This window comes from Meleagris gallopavo, chromosome 1 (assembly GCF_905368555.1).
Source record: "Meleagris gallopavo chromosome 1, MGAL_WU_HG_1.1, whole genome shotgun sequence".
NCBI classification, from domain to species: Eukaryota; Metazoa; Chordata; class Aves; order Galliformes; family Phasianidae; genus Meleagris; species Meleagris gallopavo.
This window is the reverse complement of record NC_139404.1, coordinates 130,701,906-130,728,093: the sequence shown is the minus strand read 5'-3', so window position 1 is coordinate 130,728,093 and position 26,188 is coordinate 130,701,906. Positions and strand designations below refer to the sequence as shown.

General features: G+C 41.5%; 1 protein-coding gene across 6 annotated transcripts in view; it reads left to right on the top strand.

The window, feature by feature from the left end:
- The window catches only part of AFF3 (ALF transcription elongation factor 3), a 324,699-nt gene that overhangs the window by 143,919 nt on the left and 154,592 nt on the right, over positions 1-26,188 (top strand). For 5 of the 6 annotated variants that reach the window (XM_085213991.1, XM_085213982.1, XM_085213976.1 and 2 more), the window contains exon 4: positions 2,242-2,286. The exons of the other annotated variant lie outside the window; for it this stretch is intronic. In XM_085213991.1, the coding sequence (XP_085070117.1) occupies positions 2,242-2,286 (45 nt within the window). The remainder of the gene's footprint in view (positions 1-2,241; positions 2,287-26,188) is intronic. 6 annotated transcript variants of the gene reach the window in all.

Here is a 26,188-nt window from a genome sequence, read left to right as displayed (position 1 = left end):
TCTGAGTAAAGAATTTGTTCTGTATATCTAATCTAAATCTCCCCACTTTTCATTTAAAATGATTTACTGTTGTTGTATCACTACAGTCCCTTCCTTCTGTCATATCACCTGTGCCACTCAGTCTGGCGTAATCTAAAAACTCATTGAGAATGTGAGAATGTAATTGATCCCATTGTTTATGTAATTAATAAAGATATGAAGCAGTACTGATCCCACTACAGACCACTGACAGATACCACTCACCAATGACTTCCAGAAGATCACAGACCAGGCTTTAAGGAAAGAAAATTATAAAACAGAGGGAAAGCCACAAAGAAGAGGCAAGCAAAAATTGCTAATACAAATTTTAGAGTTCTTCATGATCCAAAGACAGTTGGGCTGTTTCTGTATCCGTGTTTCTGTCTGTCTTGTTAGTTTCATTGGCACCAGGAACTATTTTCTTGCATCGCAGCAGCAGGGAAGGTGGGGAGCATTGTGTGCCTCATGGGGACAGGGGTGCAATGAGAACAGGGCTCTCTGTGTGGGACTGCAGCTGCTCTTTAGCATTAGTACGTCAGATACAAGTAATTATCCACAGGCTGACTTCATGGAATGCTTAGTTCCTTTCTCTTTGATATCAGTCGTTTATAGTTCCCTGGGTCTGTAAAGCTAAAAGAATGTGTTGCACTAGGAAGAGTTAGCACAGATCATTTGTCTAACACTCAAGGGCCATATTCAGTAAAGATCTGGCAGGAGTGCTGACAATGCCCTTGTGACATTTTATGAATTGATATGAAATAAAAGCCACGAAAAAATTACGCAACTTAGATTGTTCCCTTGTGTCTGCATGGCTATGGTACTGCTGACCTTGATTATAGCTGTTAGGCTATGGGAGAATGTGAATCCAGGCCTCCTCTGTGCCACAGCTCAGGCTGGGGAGCAGCATTCAGGGTGTCCAGGGCTATGTCTTGCAAAAGTGGCTGATGGTATTGTTTTTGTCTGTTGGGCACGTGGGCAACAAATGCAGATGCTTCAGAGAAGTATGGTTTTCAGGTGACAAGAGCTCTGCATGTTGGAAAGCCAAGTTCTTTTGATATTCTTTTATGTTCCTTCATCATCTTGGTGGCCCTTTGTTGGATTCTCTCTTGTATGTCCATGCTTCTCATGTACTGGAGGGCCCAGAACTGGACACAGTGCTTCAGCTGAGGCCTTAACAGTGTTGACTAGAGGGGAGGAATTACCTCCCTCAACAACTCTCCTCTTGAGGTACTATTAGCCATCTCTGTGGCAATGGCTCATTACTGGCTAATATTCAACTTGGTATCCACCGGAAAATTTTGTGTGGTGAAATAAATCCCTAGAAAATATACAACATGCAGTAGCCACCTGTGTCTTCTAGAGAGCTGCTGGAGAAAGGCAGGCCCTCAGCATCAGTTGGTTGGAAAAAAACCTCTCAGATCATCTAGCCCAACCATCAACCCATCCCCACCATGCCCACTGACCATATCCCTCAGTGCCACATCCCCATGCTTCCTGAACACCTCCAGGGACAGTGAGTCCACCACCTCTCTGGGCAGCCTGTGCTACTGCCTAACCACTCTTTGTGAGAAGAAATGTTTCCTAGTGACTCTAGAGTAAGCTGTGCCATTCAGGAGAGCTGAATTCCTATGCATCCTCAAACTCACAACATGCAGGGCGGGTTTAGGGGTCAGCATTTTTAAAGAAGTAATCACCTTCTCACAACTATTGTGCTGCCCGGTCAGTGCTCAGTGTGGATGTCCCTGCAGCTCTCCCTCAGTATTACAGCTACCCTATGTACTGTCAGACTTCATACAGACAGTGTCACTGCAGAAACTTTCCTGCACAAAGGATACAGACAGATGTTATTTATTTGATATAAATAACTGCACATATTGGATCTGTGTACAGACAATAACCATTTTGCTTATGCTTATTTATAAGCAGTATATCTGAAACAACATGGAGCACACCCAAAAGTGGCATAAACAAAATCATATGAATTTATACAAATATGTGTCAATCACATGTAAACACTGCAAATATTACATCTTCCTGTGGTGGTGACAGGGAATAATTTGAGAATTTTCAGCAGTGCAACTTTCAGAGGCTGGAAAGACTTGGCCTCATTTTGCAACTGTAATAGAATTTTGAATGTATTTCATGTGACAACCGTGTCCTCAACCTGCTATTTGTTATTTCTTTTTAAAACACAAACAAACTGAATTTTCATTTTGTTTACAGGACAGTGGAACAGGAGATAACAGCTGCATTGAAGAAATATTGCGGGTAGGAATTCTTAAAAAAAAAAACCCTTTCTTCTAGTGCCATTTTGTTTAGTCTAAAAAGGGAAGAGAACAAGAATATTGCAATTACTGCTGTTAAATACATCACACTTTAAGATTGTCATCTTTCTAAGGAACAAGTAGGCAAAATTATTTACCAAATAAAAGAATTGAAAATGTGTGTAAGCAACCTTTCAGAGCCTCTGGCTTTCGCTGCTACTTTGTGCCAGTACATCTGACCTTCATGCATGCAGAAGCAGATAATGGGATAAATTATAAACTGAAATGTACAACGATGTTTCAGGTTTACAAACCATGCAAAGTGCGTGTTTCCATTAATCACGACTGTCAAAAATCTTAATTTTGAAGGGAGGTCTAGGAAGGTCATTTTCCACCTGGATTTAATTAGAATCCATTATGTAATGTCATTATCTCCATTATGTCCATTATATAATGACAATGTGCAAAATCTGCAGTTATTTCCATATTTCATTATTATTTCTTTTATCCTAGTAATTTCTACTTTATTTTCATGGACCAAATTAGTACATATCTGGACAGATCTTGGCTTGAATCAACTTTGATATTGATTATTTTCTGAAGCAGACAAACTAATAAACAGTGAACCATTTTCATGTATTTTAATTCCTGCTCTTTTCAGTTCTCTTTCTACACTGACAATACGATATTTTTTTATATTTACAATTCATATAATAGTAAAACACCAAGCCAGGTGGATGGAATGGTAAAACCTCTCTATTACTGTGTGTGCATCCACCTCTTGGACATCCACTACTCAAATATTCCAGATTGTTTATAAACTACAGGGCTATAAATATTTGGTTTAGAGATTAGCAGTGCATTAAGACTGTTGTTTCTAAAGGCATTTCTCCATTCTCCATGAATATATTAAATACAGCTTTTAATTCTTGAACTGGACAAAGAGTTTATTGAAGGTTGATTATGATGGATTGCTTTTGATTTCACAGGCAGAGCTTTTACTTAGCTAACATTTACAGAGTAGGCTGTTATAAGACTTAATTGCATATCCAACAAGTCTTAGACTTAATCTCTGTTCTTTTGTTACAAGTTAGTAGAGGATAGTGTAATTCATGAGAGCTTTTTCACGATGCGCTGAGATTATGATGTGGGACTCATTCACCCTTTTTTTTTAGTACAGGATTTTTTAAAAGAATAGCTAAGAAAGTCAGTTTTCCTCCTTAAATACAAATTGTTCAAGTGGTCAAAAATGGAGAAGACATGGTTCCTTCCACATGTAGGAACATGGATATGTAAAAGACTCTAATCTCATACAGTCCCATGTAGTGCAGAATGCACCATATGACCTTCAGTTGTAAGGTGCACCTTCAAACTGGTGAACACAGTTTCTCTCTTTCTTCTTTGTCTCTTGGGCATCTTCCTCAAGAAATATTTTTGTGAAGCTTCATGATATAATCTGCAGCACATCCTTGGATGGATAGAAACCTTTTGTTCATTGGGATTTATTCTTAAATTCTTTCACTTTGCTTAAAAGTTGAATGAATCAATTAACTGCAAGCAGCTTTCCCAAGACCCCTTGTTCACTTCTGACAGGTCATGGTGCTGGCTGCAATCCTGTCTCTCCCTGGAGAAAGCAGTCTAAGAACAAAAATACCTACCAAAAATACCTGGCTGAGATATCTGCACGGGACATTTCCTCCTGCCAAGGACTGCAGAGTTGCTCTGCAGAGCGCTTTGTCCCATGTCCTGCTACTTCCCCCAGCTTTTTTTACCTTTACCTACTTCTTTCTGATTTCTGATTCTTTCTGATTTCCTTGATTCTGCAAAATTATGTTCAGAAGACTTTATAGGATGCTAAGAAACATGTAAGGCTTTCAAAGCTGAGACCGTCTCCTTACGGGGGGCAGGAGCAGGAGGGCAGGAGGTAGGGGGCAGTTTAAGTGTGCTTAGAGCTTGAAAGCCACACTTAACATCAGTATTTCACTGTCTGCTGAGGGTTAACACAGCAAAAGTAGAGAGTACACCATTTTACCCTCAATCGTGTCCTCTCCCTCAGTCTTCATGGATAACCTCTCCAGTCTGCCCATCCTCTATGTCTGTAACCCGAGTATCACTTCACTCTAAAATTCCCCCACATCTCTGTGTCCAAGACTACATGTAAATCCTGCAAACTAATGCTCTGTAACATTTCCAACTGAAGCTCTTTGTTCACAAAGGTCTAATTCTGGTCTGATTTCTCATTACACACCTTGATTACTGCAACATCCTTTTCTTGGTACAGTCTTGTCCACATCCATTCATGCTCTGCGTGGATCATAATCCTAACTTGATATCTGGCCCATATTACCTTTGTCTTTGCATCTCACCACTGTCATCTCCTTCTCTATTGTGTCCAGCAGAGTTATTTGTCTTCAATTCTAAGGCCTCAAGTCTACTCAAGTGCTGACATATTAGCTACCAGTTAGCTATCACAGTGATGCCAGATTCCAGCACACAAGAGTGTGCTAAATTTTACATGAATTATTTTATCCCATATTTCCCATCAGATCTGGGAAGAGCATTAAACACTTTCCCAATTACCTCCATACCTACCTTCAGATCCCCTCTTAAGAGCCGCCTTTTTCACAAGGAGTGTGGGAAGACAGTTGTGATGTCAGGTGTATTACTGTTTCTCGTGCTTAAACATTGCTGTCCCTCATAGAATCATAGAATATCCAGAGTTGGAAGGAGCCCATAAGAATCACTGAGTCCAACTCCTGGCTCTATCCAGCACCAGCCAAAAATCAGACCATATGTCTGAGAGCACTGTTCACTGGTCCCTTGTACAACCCAGCTAGGCCAGATATACCCACCTGTTCTCATTTGTCTTGAAAGATTAACTCTCTGAGTCAAGGATTAGTATAGTACAAAAGCTGTTCAAAGGTACTCTTGCAATACAAATCAGTATACAAATAGTTGTTGTTACTGGCGTTGGTGTAAATAGCAACAGTAACAGCTACTCACTTTGTAAACCTGGCAAGCACGTTTTTCCAGATGTCATCCTCCACAGCCTCTTTTTGTGCCGAATGGGTCAATTCACTTCCAACATTTATTTATTGCACTTCAGAAACAAGGAGCACCATTTCCATGTTTTTGTTGGAGATGCTATTTCCATAGTAAAGCCAGAATTTGCTTCTGCTAGGCAGTTTCCATACAGGTTTTCAGGGCAGAACAATAAAAATCCAAGGGAGTTGCAATCTTTGTGTTCCCCTCAGAAAAGATAGCTCTTCAACATCACACCTAAGTATGTTTATAACAGGAAGGGCCACTCTTCCTTTTGTAATTAACAGGACATCAGCAAAAGGAAGAAGTTGTTTACAAATTTAAATTTTAAGAAACCTTGCAATCCATTATAATTGTCTCTTCCACAAGACAAAGCAGAGAGTAGCCTCCCTTCCTAGGCAGTGTGTTCCCTGCCCAAGCTGCTCTTGCATGGGACAGGCACTTCATGGTGAACCACGTGTCCTCATTTCTCTGTCAAGATGAAGGGTGATAGAAAGTGTGTCCAGCACCTACTCTGGCTTCTTTCCTGTGTTCCCTTCCCCCTACTGTGTGAGAGGAGTGAGGGTGTGCATCCTATCACCTGCAGGTTTCGGAACCTGACCAGAGCTAACATCTGTGCCTGGGCTTCCAGAGCAGTTTAGGCATTGCTTAAAAATCTCCAAATCTTATTTTGCACCCATGATGTCAAGAAGATTGTATAGGTTTTGTGTGGTCTGCGTGTAACACAGGGTGCCACAGCTTAAGTCAAGCCTTTTTTGATGTGTTTTACTGAGTGTATCAAAGCTCTGTAGACTTTGTAAATTGACAGATCATTCTGCACAGAACTGCAGCTTCCAAGCAAAGCCCCCAAGAACTGAAGCACAGAACTGCTTCAAGTCCTGAAGGAGGCTGATTAACAAGACAGTAACCCTGTCGAGATTGGAGCTGCTATAAGGACTCCTGCTGAGTTTATAATCACTGCAGGAATCCTGTACCTAATCTAATGCCGTGCACTAATTCATAGCAACTTCTTCAAAGCATAGTGACTTCTCTGTCCAGCTGCAGGCATACATGTCAAGGACAGAGAAAATTATAAGGAAAGCCTTCAATATAAATAACTGAAACTGTTCTGTTTGGAAAAGAGGAGGCTCAAGGGAGACCTTACCACTCTCTTCAGTGACCTGAAAGGAGGATAAAGCAAGGTGGGACTGGCTTCTTCTTCCACATAACAGTGATAGGATGAGAGGGAAAGGTCTGAAGTTCAGGTTGGATATCAGGAAACATTTCTTCTTCGAAAGAGCAGTGAGGCAGTGAGGCACAGGCTGCCCAGGGAGGTGGTGCAGTCACCGTCCCTGGAGGTGTTCAAGGACGGTGTGGATGTGGCACTGAGAGACGTGGTCAGTGGGCGTGGGGGAGATGGGTTGATGGTTGGACTAAATGATCTGAGAAGTCTTTTCCAACCTTAATCATTCTATGATTCTATACAGTAAGGGCAATTTGCAGATGTTATGTCAAATTGAGAGAGAAAAGATGCATTATTTCACTGTAGCTATAAAAAGTAAGCTTTCACATTGTAGATGGAGGACATGCTAGAAAAGTTTGAAGCAGAAAATAGGAGTTATACTATTCAAATATCCTTAATTCCACGCTGCCATGAGCAGGTGCTGCCTGAATCGCTGAGATATTTCCAAAGCCAGTCTATTTCCTGTGTCTCCTGAAACAGTCTTGCTAACTGAGCTTCATAATTTTAGCTGATTTCTATTTGCTTGTATGTGTGTAATTGTATATTCTGTTATTACAGGTGGCGTTTGGAGTAAATATTTATTTTGCTGTAGTACATGCAAAAAAATGGGAGCAGAAGTTCTGCCACTCCACTAAGTTAACTGTTGCAACCAATATCTGAGACACTCTGAGTATATTTGCAACGGATTTAAGAAGAAAGGTTGAGTGCTGGATGTAGGCAGTTCAGGATTTGTAAAATAAGTGCTTTGAGATTGATCTGGCTGCTCTTACAGCCTTAGCTGTGATTTCCTAGAGCTGCAGTGGCTTTGTTGAAAAGAAACAAAGACAAGCAATCTGAACTCTTAATTATTAAAGATGGTCCTTGTGCATTCCCTTTGTTTTTTGGGTTGATGTGAGACGTGTCACTGAATTGGAGAGAGATGGACATAGTGTCAAGCACTTGGTCTGCAAACACCATTTGGCTGCAGGATGCAGCAATGGAGGGAAACTGATGAAAGAGAACAACAGAAGCACTGAGCAAAGGGCTGAAGGGAATCCAGACTCAGCCAGTCAGCACAGAAGAAGTGACCTCCTTTGGGGAGTGGGGAGGCAGGATGGGATATGGGATGAAGGACAGGTAAGGTTTTCTCAGGAAAGACAGAAAAATAAGTGGGGGAGGCAGTGAAAGGACTGAGGCTACAGCTGCAAACTGTGAGGGATAACTGCTTGGTGCCCAAGCCTCCTGCACAGGGTGAGTGCCTCGGGTGCCCTTGCAAATAGGTTGTGACTCCCTGTGGCCACAGAACATCCAGTTATGAAAACAGGTCCTTTTAAGTGTGATGAATGCACTTGAATTTCTATACATTGTAAAACCAGTCAGACTGTGTAAAACACAGCAACCCTTAGTTGAGCAATGTAAAAAAAAAAAAAAAAAAAAAAAAAGAATGAAAACAGCATCTAATTCTGTATTTTTTCCCTACCCCACTTGGGATCCCTTGGCTCATTAGCAGGCTTGCTAATTCTTTAGCAGAAAGCATTAAGGATCAACCCATCAAATATTCAGGGCTTTTTCCAACCTGAACAGCCATATGTGCTGTGAGATCAGCTGCACTCCATCAGCTGATTGAATTAAAACAAGAGCAGAGGTAAATTAGAAACTGTCTGCGCAAGACAAATCCTGTGAAAACACAAAATCCTACCAAACACACTGTCACTGTGAATAAGCATCACAGCCAGCAGAGCACGTGTCAATACTTAGAGGGGAGAAAAATCAGTTTCTTAGGGGTAGGTTGTTAGTTCAACAACTGTGAACTGCTGCCTTGTAAATGTTAATGACTGTAAGATCCCACTGGCTTCAGTTAAGCTCCTGGTGGAGTCAGACATGTGAAGAATTACAGAACACAAATATGGTAATCAGCTGTATATTTCTAACCACTCATCTTGCTTTCCAAAGCGGAGGGAAAAGCCTACAGGTGGAATGAGACTCACTTTGCTGCTCTGCACGAGTATAGGCGTGCAGATCAAGAGCCACCTTTGTGAGCAGAGTGGTTTGTGGCAGTCTGGGAGGAGGATGAAGAGGTTGCCCTCAGCTCAGCACCTTAATGGGGAAATTCAGACTGGCTTTTGTGACTGAGCCCAGGGGAAACCCCTGAGGAACTTGCAGGGGGAATGCAGCAACTGCAGATGGGGGAGAGGGGAGGTTAGAAAACCCAGAAGGAACCCAGTGTGCACAATCTTTCTTGTTCAGTCTCTTGGAGTGCAAAAGTACTCTGAAGTAATAGAATTGTATTAAAAATGTATCAGAGGAATAAAGTATCATTCATTTTCATTGTAATCTTCCAGAAGAACTTTCATAACGCTGCTTTGCTTTCAGTATCCTTAATTTCAGAGCATCTCAGGCACTATTTTGACTGAAATATACCATTAATTGCATCTCTTCACTGTCATTCTTTTTGTATTTATTGTTCAAAATAAAAGAAAAAGCGTTGGATGCATTTTCATATTGTATCATTTCAGCCAAAACACTACAACCCAGAAACATTAAGTTATAGTTCAAGTCAACTAATTCAATCTCCAATACTCGTTTCTTAACATTGCTCTTCTTAGGGCACCATGGCACCCACCTCTGTTGTACGTTACCTTTTGGCCAGAGTGCTGGTGGCTGTCCCATCACTGGAGGCATTCAAGGTCACGCTGGGCTGGGTGCTGTTCAACTTGATCTAGTTGTAAACATCCCTGTTCTTTGCTGGAGATTTGTATTAGATGGCCTTTAAAAGCCCCTTCCAAATAAAATGATTCTATGATTCTTTTCTACAGCAGCTGGGGATCTGAAAAATGTTTATAAATATGTAAAAGGAGGTGGGGGACAAATGGATGAGGCCAAGCTCTTCTTGGAGGTATGTAGCAATAAGACAAGAGGCAATGGCCTTGAAAATAGGAAGTTCCATACTAACATGCAGAAGAACTTTTTTTGGTATGGTTGACAGAGCACTGGAACATATTGCCCAGAGAGGTTGTAGAGTCTCCTTCTGTGGAGATATTAAAGACCCAACTGGACGCCTAGGTGTACAACCTATTGTAGGAAACTTGTTTTAGCAGGGGAGTTGGACTCGATGATCTCTTGAGGTCACTTCCATCCCCTGCAGTTCTGTGATTCTGTGATTCCGTGTGATTTCCCTATGTCAGCTTTCCCCCAGCCAGCCAGGTAGGTACCATTGGCGATGTGGATGACAGCACCGTGGAACTTCATCAGGCTCTCTGCTTGGATCTTATCCAGCTTTTCAGTGAGAATTTGCAGTTCATGCAGTACCTTGTCTTGCTGTAGCAAAATTAACAACCACACCAGGGCTACATAGAGATATTTTCACTTTGCTCACATAAACTGCAATGACTGCAGAATAGGCATACCTTCGTACACTGTAATCACCTGACTCATCATATCTTGGCAGTTTTCAGGGTACACCATCTGCTTGTGGTGCTTTGGCCTTTCTTTGCCTGTGCTGTACTGCCAGTCTCTTTATTACCTCCTTGTCCATCCAAAAGGCTGTGGAGATGCTCTTCACTTTTCACAGCTTTTGCTCCTTCTAGGTGGCACCAGGCTGGCTTTCTCAGGTTATCAGAGTATTTCTCCAGGTGATCTGCTAGTCGCCGTCAGCCTATCTGAGTTGAAAGAACTCCTCATTTAGGCACCGTGCATAGTACATCCTATTTTTGCTTATGTTCATAGAATCATAGAATCATTAAGGTTGGAAAAGACCACTAAGATCATCTAGTCCAACTGTTGACCCATCACCACCATGCCTGCTAACCATGTCCCTCAGTGCCACAACCCTTGTTGTGTATTTCAGTTGTCAGTGAACATTTGTAGTCCACTAATCAAATCCAGATATCTTAACGTCTCTTCACTGGCCGTTAGCATGTAGTTTCAGGTACAAAATACTGTGTAAAATGGCTCTGAAGTGCAATGCTAACAGTGACAACATCAGCCAGCTGTTAATTAGTTGTACATCAGCAAACCCTCTGAATTGCCACACTTGGATTTTTGCTGCTCTCACTGCTGTTGCTGGAAATGGTGTGTCAAAGCAATTTGAGGTCTGTAGTACATGCTGTTATGCGTAGCCTGCTGTATGCTGCTCACTGAAACCTTGAACATAATGAATTTCAGTGTCAATGAAAAATACCACTTTAAAGAGGCAAAAACTATAAATAGTTTAGTGGAAATAGGGGATCAAACTAGAAACCCTTATGGTGAAAATAAGACTTACAGTAAATGCCACTCAGAGGTAACCTCTGCTTCAGTCTCCTGGGACCTGATGGGGCGCAAGGCACTTTCAGTGACATGAGCCATTCGTGTACTGAGGTACTGACATGCTCAAGTACAGCAAAATACGTCCTATTTTGAACTGAACAGGAAGAAAGAGGCTCACATTCGTTTTAGAGCATAAGTAGCCAATGCGCAATGGATTTGTATTAGGAAGAGGCAGGCTGTTATAAAAGAGTTGGTGAAACACTACCACGCTAATGTGGTGGAATTAATTTTCCAAATTGCTGTTTTGTAGTGAGTGTGTACACCCTGTTATTTGACAAGGCAAGAGAGAATCCAGAATGAATTATCCAGCCTCTCTGCTATACCAAAATAATACAGTAAAATACTTACTAATTTTTCCCTCTGTTTAGAGTGCTTCACAAAGCTGGAAAAGAGGCACCATCACCATCTTGTTCCAATATAGATAAATGACTCCTTGTTATTAATGGCAAAGGGCCAGACAGATCCTCATTTTGTCAATCCATGCCACAGTTCCTTGGAGGCCAACAGAATTATGCATATTAATACCAGAAATGATGTGCACTATCTGTCCTAATGAAAGAAGAATAAAATTTGGATAATCATACATACTCACACTGCTGTGAGCCGGGGGCTTGGTGCCTTCATCTGTCAGCTTTAGAAAGCAGCCTTCTCTATATCCCTTTGGTAAGATTCACTCAGATGAAGTGAGACCACAAAAGAGACTTGAGATTAAGGCATCCTCCAGTAAATCTTGTGGTGGCAGAGGCTTTCTTCTGCAATGTATATTGTCCTCTATACAATTTATAAATCGTTTGAAATGGAGTTGTTCTGTTGCTGTTTTTTGTGTTTTGTTTTTTTTTTTTTTCCTCGATTAAACTGGATATTAAGAAAGCTGAATCACCAGAACAATACAACAAGATGCCATTTTATAGTACACTTTCCACTCAGTTCCAATATGGTTGGTAGTCATTGAGTCCACAGGGTGACAGTCCTACAGACAGCTCTTACATCACAGAACGACTGATCGGAACTCTCCCACTACACGTCCCATTTTGGTTTGACCCAAGAAGTGTGAGCTCTCTGTTTATGTCTGAGAGAGGCAGCTTTCCTCGTTTGGGAGCTGAGACAAATATTCTATTATTAATCTTGTTTAATCATATTTAGAAGCAACACACGAGTTAAAAGTTAGCTTCACTTGGCAGAAAGACTAATTAAGGAAATTGTGGGAGAAAAGAGGAGCCTGCTAAAAGGAAATTAAATCACTTTCAAGAATATTCCATAGCGACGTCTGTACTAATAAATAAAATGGACTAATAACTGTTCTCTTGCCCTGAGGCCAGTCAACATAGCATGGCTCATGTCCAAAGTGCTGAACTCTCTTACAGCCACAAAGCAAAGTGTTGCCTGTGGGGAATGGCCCCTGGGCATGCATGGATTTTGTCTGTAAGACTTGGCCAAGGTCTAAACCATTCTAATGTGAATAATTTAATGATACAGACAATTGTGGGCCAGTGTTCGGGTATGTGATCCCTTGGTGCATTAGGGTAGCCGTGGTCTAGGTTTTCTCTGCAATGTGCTGAGTTTCCTTCAGCCTTGTAGAAAATTTCAAAGACCTTGGGGAATACAGTGCTAGCCACACTGCAGAAGTTGTGATTGGAAATTTTTTAATTCCATATATTTTGACATCTTTTTGCCAATGCAGCTTATTGCATTTAGTTGTTGCTTTGTGTTTGAAAATGTGAAAAATAAAAACAGTTTTTGAAGGAAAGAGGAGAATGTACATAATCATTAGCCTGTGTGATTCAAAGTGCTTCAAGTTAATAGAATATCTTAGAGGGATTGATTACTAATCCCATTTTGACCAAACAAAATACCATAGTATCTGGCCTTTACAGTTAGTGCTAAATGCAATTTGCTGTGTTTGGTTGAGATTTGTCATTTATAGAGTTACTTCGGACTTGGTGGATTATGAAGTAAAATTCTATCAGATGTGCTTCATATCTGAGATACTTGGAAAAGATCTGATTATTTTAACCAACAAATCGTTGATATAGCCTTAAATAATGGCATTCTGAATTCCATTCTTCAGACAGTACCATTGTATGCATTATAATGGACATGGTGATGAACCATCACGTTTCAGAAATTTTCTAAAAGATTCATTTTTGCTTACTTTTGACTATGCTTAAAATAACCTGGAAATAAAAAGACTTAAATACAAACTTCAGTTGAAAAACATGCAATTTTATATAGAATTTCTAAGCCTGTCACTCTGCCCTTGGGGAAAAGAAGTTGTTCACAGCAATGACAATAACTTGGTGGGAGAGAAAGTGGGCTTCATGCAGTAAAAAAGTTTACTTCCAGCTATGTGGGTTTTACACATGCTTTTTCTGATGAATCTTATCAAGTTATTTGTTATTTACTCGTGAATGCTGAACAAATATCAAACAAATTCAAGACATTATTAATTTTCCTAGCATTGCACGTACGCATATGCAACGATTCATTATAACCCCGAGTTTTCAACATATTCCAGTGTAAATGAGAAGAACCCTATTAAAAAAATTGTAGACCTTGATCCAACCTTTGTTGACTTCAGATCCTGATGCTTAATTGAGAACCAAAAAGAAAATTACTCCTATTAAACTGAGTAAACATTATCTTCATTTATCTGAATGGCTTTTTTTCTGTCAGTGAAAACTATTTTTTTTTCTAAAAATGTCAGCTCTTAGAAACTTAATGAGTATTAATGAAAAGCTGGAATAATTTAGCATGGACCAAAAGAGTATAATTTTCCATAGACATTTTGTTAGTACAAACTGAATCCTAAAAGGCCTATTCTCCTTGTGGTTTGGCAGAATAATTCTCATTATAGTCAACAGGAGCCAGGTATATATGCATCAGTAGCAGAATATACTGCTAAATATAGTTGCTGCTGTGGCAGCTAGTTCCTTCTCTTATTCATCTGATACAGAAGCTGAAAGTTGTAGCAGCCTCACAGTGCAAAAAAAGAGGAGACGAAGAATTTTTTTCTGGGAAAAGAGACACAAGCTCCATTTCCAGGTTCTTTAGACCTTTCCTAAGTGGATGGACAGTCTTCAGCCTGCTGTGCTTGGGCCCACTAGTGCCAACTCACGGGCAAGCTTCCCTTAGCCAGACGAGTCCACCAACATTTGTTGTACACCTCACATTTCTGACATGGTTAGTGCGCATAGTGGTGATGGGCTGATGCTTGGACTCAATAGTCTTAGAGGTATTTTCCAACCTTAATGATTCTATGATTCTATGATTTTCTGTAATATGTGACCACTGTTTCATGCAGGCATGCAAGTTCTGCAGTTGTTCCAAAATAATAATTCAGTGGGTTCTGGTTTTTTTCCCCTTTTAGCTAGAGAAACGGTGTACATCTCTAAGCAAATCAACAGAAGATATGCACACTTTGCCTTGCCTAAAGGCACTCATCGATTTTTGCTGCCACTCCTCAGCTCCCTTGCTCCATACATGACATTTCCACCCAATCTTCCAGGCTGAGCTGGCTTTCCCTCTCCTGCCCTTTTGGATAGCGGCCTCTTTCATCCTGCATGGTGTCTCCCCCTAAGAGAGCTGCCCCCAGGCTGTCTCCTCCCAAACAAGCTGCCTTTGTCTCTGGGTCCCTGGGGGCACACCAGAGTCACTTAGGCTCTGTGATTTTTTTAAGACTTGGGATTAGTATCTGATATTTTTCTTCTCTTGTCTGGGATTTTCCACTGTCTAAATCTAGCCCCCTGTGGAGGGGCAGGGAAAAAAATAAAAAGGTCCTTAACGTTTTCTTTTCCTTGGGTAAGATCTGTACAGGTGCTGGTAGTATTTAGCGCTATTAACCTGTTCATGGGCAGGTATTAAACTATTTTCCTTGCCTTCATAGTACCCATAGTATAAAGCATTCCACAGTAAAAAAACAGCCATAAGGAATTCATTAATTATACATAAGTAGATTCCCCAAATCATCAAATGGACCCTTCTGTAAAGGATGCTCAGTATCAGTTATTGTTTCAGTGATGTATATACCTTTCTGTATTTTGTCATTTAAGCTTTCCTTGACTTTTTTTCCCTTTTTTCTTCTTTTTTTTTTTTCTTTTTGCTGTCATTTCAGTGAGTTCTGATTTAAAACAATTCAGCAGGAATGTCCATTTCTACCCCTCTCTCTGTGCCTGTTTGCCAGCAGAATGCACACAGATTGGATGGACAGGGAGACGGAGTTCTGAGCTAAAACACAGACCCAGAGTCTTTGGTCCTGGTACTATCTATTGTACCAGCGATGCTGAGGAAGAGGCAAGCCAACCCTGGGCTGCCTGTGCCTTGGGCACTGTCACATAGCCCCTGGCACCGTTTTCACTGCAGCAGCTTTGCAGACAGGCACGGCTGTGAGCCGAGCTTGAGAATGTCCCTTCTTAACACGCTTCACTTGGCAAAAGCTAATTCAGAAGTCATATGGCACAGTAAAAGCCATGCCAGCTAAATAGTGTATGCAAGTACTGGCAAGCTTAACACATACAAAAACGGGCTGGTGCATGACTCATCTTGTTCTGTCTCTTCAAGGGCCAGTAGGACCTTTATTCTGGCCAAGAGCCAAAGGATTGGTTATAATTGTGACATCATAGGAGCCTTGCAGCGTTTGGGGCCAGTAAGAAGTACCCAACAATAATCATAATTATATGTCCCATTACCAGGTGAATGTCCTCAATTTTTCCACAAAACCCACTCTTGCTAAATGTTAAGGCCGTATGTCATCCTGAGTGTGAGTTTTCCTACAGTAATGATAAAATCGGATCCTCCAAATAAAAACTCAGGATTCTTTGAAAAACAAAGAAGGATTTTAAAGCACTGTTGTCTTGGAAAACACGTTTTTATGGAGCTCATGTCTCAAGAAAAAAGCATTTTAAAAATCCTCAACTAAAAGTGTGTTAAACTACATGGAAATGGAGCAATCTGCGAGGCACAGATAAGGGCGATTAAATGCTGAAGCCAGCAGAGGTAAAAGGAAAAGTGTAGCTGGTTGTACATCTATCCACCCCAGCCATTCCTATCCATCTCACGTCTTCTCTGTGGCTGTTTCTGAATCCAGATGGCTGCAGGGTCATTCCAGCCAAGCACTGCGCTATGTCTCTTGTGTGCAACAAGTCTGGCTCCAGCAGTGAATCACCTTCATGGTGCCGCCTGCTCTAGCTCACTGACTCCAGAGTTCAATGTTCAGGCAGCCAGCTTCAGCGCTCCTTGCAAAACAGGCACAGAAAGGGCTGGTGAAACTCTTATTGACGCTGAACTCTATGTTCTTTCTGAGCAGAAGGGATGCATGAACCTCCTGGCAGTTTTAAAATGTGAAACATTTTATAACGATTTGTAGAATTAAATATTTTGTTCAACAGAGCATAGCTGGATCATCTGATCCTAGTGAAACAGTTGGTGGCCAAGAGGTACCTCTCATGTCTGACTGTGTCCTACCTGTATAGCAGGATAGCAGCCCCGAGTGCATCAGCACATGCAAATTTCCTGTGCCGTAGTTTCATCTCAAAAAAAAAAAAACTCTAGATGCATGGGTTGAAGGAAGTCATGATATAGTTTAGCTACCTCTCAGATCTGGATGGTGGGAGGACAAGGAAAGTGGAGAGTGATGCACAACACTTCAGGGAATTCGGACTAAGCCAGAAACAAAACAACCTGCTATAGAGCTATCAAATGTTTAAGTAATTTATTCTGACATAGAGGTAAGGTTTGACAAAACATATAAAATGCACAACTTCAAAATTAGAGTTTCTTCTGTTTGCAGTAATGATTGTAAATTCCTCAGTATCACGAAGACTATTTAAGGTCACAGTTACCAAAGCATATTTAAAGAATGTTCTGACCATTTGTGTCTGCTACTTACATTCTGATTGTCTGTCTGGAGGCAAAGCTCCTCATTTTAGCGTGTAATGAATAAAATGCACAAGTGGAAGGAATCAAGATAATGAATTTGCGGGATAATTTTACTAATTATCTTGTTGCTGATCATAGAACCAAGCCGCTGCAAGTCAATCCTGCCACAGCTATTAGTATGCAGTGCCTAAAGCTGTTCTTGTAACATTTATTACTCATCTTGCTATCTCTACACAAGTTGATAGATTTCTATTAAATTTCCAAAAGTGAAGTCACTAACAAGTTCCTTGTTCTAAGTGCAACATGTAAAATTATACGAGTTCGACAAAATGTAAAGCAAATGAGTGCATTTAAACTAAGATGTTTTTTACTACATGAGTGTTAAGTGATGAGTGGAGATGAAATTTATCTCACCTTGTTGTAGTTATTTGATGATAGGTATCTAATCTACATTATTAATTTAATCTCCCCATGTCACAGGAGAAAGGATGGGAAAAATTGTACTCTGGAGATGTCTCTCTCCCTGCTGACTACAGAGGGATTCCAGTCAATTGACTGAAATGGGCCATGAATATTTTTATGACTAAAGCTAGGAGGGATGAAAGCTTGTTTGTTGTGTAGAGGTAAATGGGAAATTTTTCTACAGCAGCAACAAAAAGAAACAAGTAATAGTAGCAAAAGATTACAATTGCACCCCGAACCATCTGGTTGACAACGCTTAGAAGAAGAAAATTGGAGAACATAAGCTTAGAGTCTATAATGATCTTCTGCCTTTGGAAACAGCTCAAGAACATGAGAAAGCATAAATTAGAGTGAACAGCCAATATCCCAACTGCAGAACATGATAGACAAGCCTTGGAGTCGTGCTAAGATGCTCATTGTGGCTTTAGGATAAAGGAACAAAAGTGAGGATGAGAAAATGTCAGGTTAAAATACATGCAACAAAGACAAAAGCAGACGCACTACTGTGGAAGTGACCAGTGGGAGAAAGATCTTGGATCCTACTTGTTTCTTCTACACCCCAGAAAACCAAAAGGACCTCAGTGATGGAACAATGTTGAGTCACTGTCCAAAGCCCCACAGAGCTGGTTCCCTAACTTCAATGACCACCAATCTGAAACATTATGTGCTGCTTTTTCTGCTGTGTCCTCCTCATACCTTCCAGCCCTGAGAAAGCAGCACAGCAGCCCTGCCTCTGTAACCTCACTCCTGTTTCACCCTAACCAGCCTCTGGAGCTACCCAGTCTCTGCCCTGCTCAGCACTTGCTTAACCAGACTTAAATCTCCAGCCTATAGTCCTTAACACTGCCCAAGTGATGGAGGGCACTGTAACAGGTATGCAATTTTTGCTAAGAAAAGAATAAAAATCCTCCCAAAATATTCTTTCAGGATGCTCCTGAAGTGAGATGAAACACCATAAAGTTTTTGATAACTAAATCCATTTGGTGTTTTATCTTTTCCCTCAAATCATTTCCCTTAATATTATACAAAACTGCAGCACAATAAAAAACAATAATGGTCAGATACTTGGCTTAATAAAAGAATCTTTTGAACTGCTGTTATAACGGAGAAAAGAGGTCAGCCATTTCAGCATAGATCTTACAGTTAGCTGGAAATATTTGTATTATTAACAGAGAAATCAAAGCTGATTCTCTGCCAACCATGCTGCAAATAAGGATGCTGCAAATAAGGACGTTAGAAGCCCCAGAGGGCCACACTTTAATAAGCCAGTCATCTAAAGCACTGTTGCAGACAACCAGAGGGTACAAAATAACCGAGACCAGAAATGATCTGACTGCAGAGAGAAATTGGAAGGCAACAGGTTCTCTCTAGACAACTGGATAAAAACCTAGACAGTTTTAAAAAATAAGTATTTATCATGCTGCTTTTTTAGTTTCTGTTTCATGTTTTGGTTGTGCTTTTCTCTTCCATAGAAGTTTGTCAGAAGCATTAAAAGCAGAAATCAAGTGCTATTTGCAGGTTTTGTTTTGGTTATTACATGAAATTGAGAGCATACTGTGCTATAAATAAAAGCTTGCAAGTAAATTCCCAGCATATTAAAACCTGCCTAACAGGAGATTAAGATGGTCTGAAGTCACTGACTCAGATCATAAACAGTGCGCTGTTAGCTGCAATGATTAATCACTCTGGTACAAAAGAAAAGAGGAAATTTGTTAAAAAAATAAGCAGGGGGCACAGTGCTAACTCTGAGGCCAAACTGATTGGCTGTTTAATAATGTATAACGAAGTGTGTGCCAGATGAAAAGCAACTTACGTGCAGCTGGCAGGAATGAAATGGCATTAGGCAAAGTATTTGTCTAGCTATGAGGCTATTTAGAAACTACTGTATTTTAATGTAATGTCTATTAAAGCATTTCAAATTAATTTTTGCTGATAGGAACCCCATAAATAAAACAGGATGTGTGCATTCCATATAGATGTGTTCACACATATAATGATAGACATATATACATATTATACATTATAAATACTACTTTCACTTGCATCTTTGCACAATTACCATGTGTTATTAGCAATTGCTCAGGTTAATTAATCTTCAAATTTCAATTGTTACTCTGTGAGAGTATTCTGAATAATCATTACTTGGTTTTGATATAGTAATAGTTTTGCTATTACAGGATTTGGCAAAAATCTATAGCAGAGGGGAGAGAGGAGTGCACTGATATAACACCCCTGATACATTGTTGGCTTCTCACATCTGAAAGCTGTCTGCCAAGCTTTTGCTGCCATTTGAATGGATCAGCTCAGCAGCAGACATGGGAAGCCAGGCAGCAATGCTTACACCTCATGCTTTTCCATCATCATTCCATTTTTAAGACAGCTGTGGCTGAGGTTCAGGTCATGGGGAAGTCCAGAGGCATTTGTTTGTGCATTTGGGTGCAGCAAGGACCTATTTTTAATCTACTGACAGTCTGAAATACAACACCTAGCCCAAAATCCTAAGGCTGTCCCTCCCAGGCCTATGGTCTAACCATCAAGTTGGAAATGTGACCTGTTGTGCCTCCTTGGCCTCCAGCTTGGGCTTTTTTGCCTTGCCAGAGGTCCAGCTTCAACAGGAGACAGTGGGCAACATGCCCTCCCAAAATTCAGTGTAGTCTGAAGGTCTCTTGGAAAGCAGGAGCCATGCTATGTTGATGAGCACCTGCAAAGTCCCTTCTCCTGGGCTGGGGACTATTCAGAGTCTTTCTTCATCAGCATTGCTCCACCTGTAGGCCCAGGTCCTCGTCATCACTGGGCTGCTTTCTGGCTTCCTCTGGAAGGCAGAATCATTCCTATCTTCACAAGTATTTCTGGAGCTCCCTTTTCCATGCATCAGGTCGTCCACAGTGTGGAAAAAGCAGTCTTGCTTAAAGAGTGCAACACTCATTTAGGGGACAGAGAAGTTCAAGGTGAGCTCCAACACTTTATAGGACACCTGTGAGCTCATGGTGTCCAGGAGTGGCAAATGTGAAGGCTAAAAACCCATCAGCTTTTTGGCCAACCTACTCATAGAATTATGGAATCATTTAGGTGGTTGAAAAAGATGGTCCAACCATCATCCTAACACTATGGAGTCCCATCCCTAAACCATGCCCCTCAGTGCCACATCCATATGTCTTTCCAGTACCTCCAGGGATGGTGACTCCAGCACCTCTCTGAGCAGTCTGTTCCAATGCCTGACAAGACTTTGCATGAAGAAATTCCTCCTCATATCCCATCTAAACCTCTCCTGGTGCAACTTTCTGCTCAGCAAAGTCAGCACAGAGGGAGCAACCCAAAAGCAAACTTCTAGGTAGATGCCGAGAACACTCTGAGCAGCACTGAATGGCCTCCCTGCACTCTTCACTCCCTCCAATAAATATTTCAAGGGCTGTGCTGTTTGGCATCATTACATAATAAGCAATATCACTTTGCTGTCACGCTGTCCTATTCTTGTCACTTCACAGCAGAAGCAATCAGCTGATGCCAGGCAGCACGCATTTGGAGAAACAGTGCTCGTGCAGATTGGCAGTTGTGCACATTTCTGGAATTATCAACAACAGTTAGTTTCTGTCACTGCTTACTAAAAACATGGCACAGCTACTGAAATAAGTGAGCACTTAAGGGAAACCCAGACCTTTTATATCTGCCACTTATTTCCTGATTATCTTCCTGGAGGTCAGGCCCTTCATTTTGACACTTAATGAATAAAATGCCCACGTTGCAGGAAATGGGATAATGAATTGTGAAAAGACATAATCAGCAATGACTAAATAATTAAGGGAATTGAAATGTAGAGTCATGTGGGAATGTATTAATAATAACATGATTTTTCCATATGCTAAAAAATTCTGCCTGTTTTTAGAAAATCAGTCATCACACATGCTTTGTGGCAAAAAAAAATTAATGTAGACTAATAGGAACTGTAATTAGATGTTCTGCTTTTAAACAGCTGAATAAAAGATGAAATCATATAGAAAGTATATTTAGATACAAGCCAGAAAGTAAACTGATTATTATTCATAGTGCTGTTAATAGGAGCTGTAATTTATGCATCTAGTGGGAATCATGTTAGGCAATTAGGAAAGGGAGTCACACTTGACTTCCCTTCATGCATTTACATATTTATATATTTTTCTATATCTCACCGTTTCCAACTTCCTGGTTACTTTTAATCCAAAGAACTGCTGGGATAATACCTTCTGGAGAGAAATTCTCTGCTGGAGTCCAAAGTTGGCCTTCACTTAGATTAAAGAAAATTGCACCAGTTCCTCTTTGATCATCTTTGTCTCCTGATGTTGGACTTTTGCAGGTCCCTGGTACAACATGAAGAATGGCATTTTTTAATTTCTGGCAGCACTTCACCTTCAAAGGCCATTAACAGAGGTGATGCTGCCATCAGGCTGGGCTAGGCCACTCCTGCTGCCTTTGCCTGGATTACTCACTTACTGGGGACCCCAGTGCAGTGCTCAGTCTCTGTGGTTTGCTCCTAACAAAACCTGGGATCCAATAGCCTACCAATCCCCTTCATCCAAAGATGAGGATTTCTGTTCTGGTTGAAGTTGCCATGTTTGTGGAACATTTAGCCCTTCATATATATTTAATTTTTTCAGCAGCTCAAAGCCAGGATGATTTATGCTTATTATGTGCAACAACACGGTTTTATTTTCATCCAAAAGTGTCCTGGCATCTAATCCCATGTTAATGTAATCTCTCCATGATCCAATAAAATATGGGTCAGCCCGAGAGGGCAGCATGGCCAGATATGTTTGAACAGATGGGTGGATGGAGAAACAGAGAGCTGCCACGGTTTGCTCAAGGTAAAAAAGCAAGTCAGTGGCAGAGAGATTAAAATTCAAAGCATGAGATCAACAGAGGGGATTAAGGGCCACGTTCATTTGCTTCATTTCCAGACATGTATAACATGTACCTCAGAAAATCTGCAGGTATCTCTGGGTGGAAATATTCAGCTCATGGCTCTCAGCAAGGAGAGGCAAGGACACTCTCTGGGGATAAGGAGGAGACCCACAGCGTCCTCACTAAAAGGTGGACCAGGAGCTGGGAAGGGGACTGCTCCTACTATGGCAGCTGTGCTGAGGGCTGTTTCACAGCTCACCTGTGACCATGTATGCTGGGTACCAAGGTAGGGTCAGACCCTGAGCCACATGCTTACTCCCCATAGGCCAAACCCTGGGTACTCCCAGACGTGCCTGACATGATTCCCAAAGGGTTATCAGTCCTAAACTTCGTTTCTTCCTGGACTCTTAATTTCTGGCTCTGCTAAGACTGGTCTTGCCTCCGCTTTGCTAGGTGCTAGGAGCACACTGGTGCATTCCCAGGGTGAGGGATGCTCTTTCCCCCCCACCCCTCCCGGAGACTAGGACCTCACTTCCTGGCACAGCCACCTGGCTACAGGGTTGCATTTTGGCTGCAGACCATCTCCCATAATTGAGCTGGCGAGCGCTGCCCTGCTGCCGCTGGGGGCTGGTGCCAGCTGCTCCCCCCACTGCCCTGGCTGCAGATGGCCCTACTGATGCCCACCAACAGCCCTCTCTTTCGTCTGTCATCCTCTTCGCCTTTCAGTTCAGGTGCATTAAGCTACAAGGAAGAGAAAAATGTGGTTAAAAGGAGCAGATGCATTCCCATGCGTTCCAATAATGCCATTTTTTTATCAGACAGTGGGTGGTTTTAATTCACCCTTCTTAGCCATCCACAGCGTGTTTTCCCCCCCCAATCCCCCCACTGCACTGGCATTGCATAGGTCTGGCTCATTACGTCTGCTCTCTGCAGCGGCGCAATACCTTGGGATGGATTCTGCAGGCTTAAAATAGAAACATTCCTGCTTGCTATTGCTGATGTATCATTGGGTAATCATTAAATAAATTCGGTGTTTTACTGCATTAACAAAAACACATGATTGTTTAACAGAGTATATTACAGAAGATGGAGGCTTTAATGGTCTCTATGGATTTTTAGTTTGTAAGAGTACATTATGAAGCTGTCTTGGTAGGGTGCTGTTTTCATATGTGAAAGAAGTTACTGGTGTTATACATCATTTTTATATCTTGTTGCTAGGCAACATATCATAGTGCAGTTATTGCAAAGGTGTCTGCTTCCTCGTTAAAAATCTTCATGTTGCTCCTTAATTCTGCAAAATTAGCTCTGTTATTGATCTCATCCTGCTTCCTCAGATATCCATTGATTGAGAGTTCATCCATTAGGTTTTGGAGAAATAGAACATTTTTCTATTAACCGAATTTGGGGTCAGAACCACAAGCATATGCATTAGTGCTAATCTGTAGTTTCCCCGTTTGTCACGTTTTGTTTTCATGCAGGGAACTGTGTGTTTCTGTTCAGTTGGGATTCAAAATCAGAGAAGTAATTTGGATGGTGGCGTATTTATGATCTCTGACAGCCAAGCTTAAATAATCCGCAGCAATAAAAGCAGAGGCTACCCCAGGTGTGCAGGGGAAGGTCTGAAAACTCTCTTTAAAACTCACTGCTTCCTCTCTCCAAGATAATGTGCGGTTCCTGCTTTCAGCACCCTTCTGTTCCAGCATTTCTCCCATTCATCATCACACTTCCCAGGCTTCCTTCAGTTGGAGAGAGCTGTCTGCCAGAGCCATATGTGCTCCCCAGAGGCAGGGGTGGCTCTGGCACGTGTCTCCCCAGTGCCTCATGTGGAGCGAGGGCACGTGGTGAGGCTGCCAGCTCCACGCTCTGCTCCAGCATGGGGGGAGCTGGGGGCTTCCGCAGACCTCCGTGTGCAGCAAATGGCTCTTTATTATCCTCATCCCTCATGCCTTTGTTACTAGCATATTGTAATTACTTTCATTAACTAGGCTTAATGCAGCGGCGGTTGGTGTAGCTACTGTTCATTTTGGGGCAAATAGGACTGTTATAATATCAGGCTTTAATTAAGCCGTTTGGGATAAAAGCTGGTGTGCTAAAAGCCTCTACAAATGCTGTTCCATGGTACACACCCACACAACAACCTGTAAATCAATGAGGTTTCATCTAGCCTCTCTCTTGAAAGATGTAATATGGCATGTGCTGTTGGGGCAGTTATGTCTAAGGCATGTGCTCCAGAGGAGGGGGGTGTGAAGGAAACATGAAAGAAGCTCATTACTTCACAGTCAATCAACCTACTTCCTTTTAAAACAATCTGCAAATAATTCTGGCAGTGTTTTAAAACTGATGGTTATGTGTTCACTCTTGAATTTCACACTTGGAGTGCTCTGGGCAGTCTCTCAATAGCAGCAAGGTTCAAATTCCAGAATCACAGCATCGTGGGAGTTGGAAAGGACCTCTGGAGATCACTGAGCCCACCCTGCTGCTAAAGCAGTTTCCCTGCAGAAAAGTGTCCTGGCAGACCTGGAATATCTCCAGAGAAGGAGACTCCACAACCTCTCTGGGCAGCCTCTTCCAATGCTCCGTCACCCTCAGAGTAAAAGAGTTCATCATGCTCAGATGGAACTTCCTACGTTCCAGATTGTACCCATTGCCCCTTGTCACATTGCTGGTCACCACCAAAACGTTCTTTTGACACCTGCTCTTTAGATATTTATAAGCATTGTTGGGATCCCCTCTTCAGTCTTCTCCAGGCTGATCAGTCCCAGGTCTCTCAGACTTGTTTCTCCAGCTTGTTTCCCTGTACTCAGAAGGGAATGGTCAGGGCAGCCTCACAGCAGTCTTCTTTTTCTTCTAATTACAAAATATGCTTTTAACATTTGGGCCTCAGGATCATGCAACACCTCTAAAACAATTTCTCCAACATTTGTGAGGCAATAAGTAGTGAAAACTCTATTTTTTTTCCCTCTGCACTACATCTCTGGGCTTTGACATGAAAACAAGAGTTTTGGTACATCTGAGAAATCTGGCCAGACGATCTCTATATTCTCTTTCTTTGATTGCTTGTGTCAGAAAATCTTTTTCTTCCTCAGGATGCTGAAGAGAAGATAATCTCCAGCTAACTCTGATAGTAGTGAGTGATGAATATCCAACCTGAACAGCTTGGACTAATTCCTTTTTCCCCCATCTTTGATGTCTCTGAGACAACACTGTTAAAACAGATGCAACTTACTGTAGTGCAAGGTATGCTGACAGAGAAAAGAGCCTCCTTTACATTTGAGTGTCTGTTTTTCCATGAATTCTTTTTTTTAATTGGGAAGTTTTGCCACTTTGCCTCTTTTTAGTTGCTTTGGTCTACATGAAAACCTCTGCAAAGTTGATAGTGTCACTTCATGGCCAATGAAGTCATTTTTATGCTTAATGGTTGATTGTTTAATTCATGGAAAATTTCCACCATAGACAAGTTGGCTCAGTTAATCACATGCTATTTCTCTATGCAAAAGGCAGAGAGAAGTCTCTCTTAACCCAACATTCACATTAAAGAATTATCCAAGACAATTTACCCGAGTGCTGAGGAACAAGGGTTTTTTTTCCATTTTGTCAAGGAGACATGTCTTTCAAGACAATGCATATTTCTTGCTGCCACCCACCGATCATAGAATCATAGAATCATTTGAACTGGAAGGAACCTCTGAAGGTCCAACTCTCCTGCAGTGAACAGGGACACCTACAGCTAGATCAGGTCCTGATCTTGAGTGTCTTCAGGGATGGGGCGTCCACCACATCTCCGGGCAACCTGTTCCAGTGCCTCACCACCCTTATTGTATCAATGTAAATCTCCCCTAGTTTAGTTTGAAACTATTTCTCCTTGCTCTGCTGAAGAGTCTGTCCCCTTCTTTCTTACAATTCCCCTTTAGATACTGAAAGGCCACTCTCAAGTCTCCCTGGAGCTTTCTCTTCTCCAAGTTCAGCAGCCTCAGCTCTCTCAGCCTGTCCTCATAGAAGAGGTGTTCCATCCTTTGGGTCATTTTTGTAGCCCTGATAAGGTCTGTAAAATCCATCAACTTAGCTTTTCAGGGCTCTACAGAGATTTGTGGATGAAGAAAATCTTTGTGATCAGGAAGAGACATATTTCCAACTTCTGTTTGCT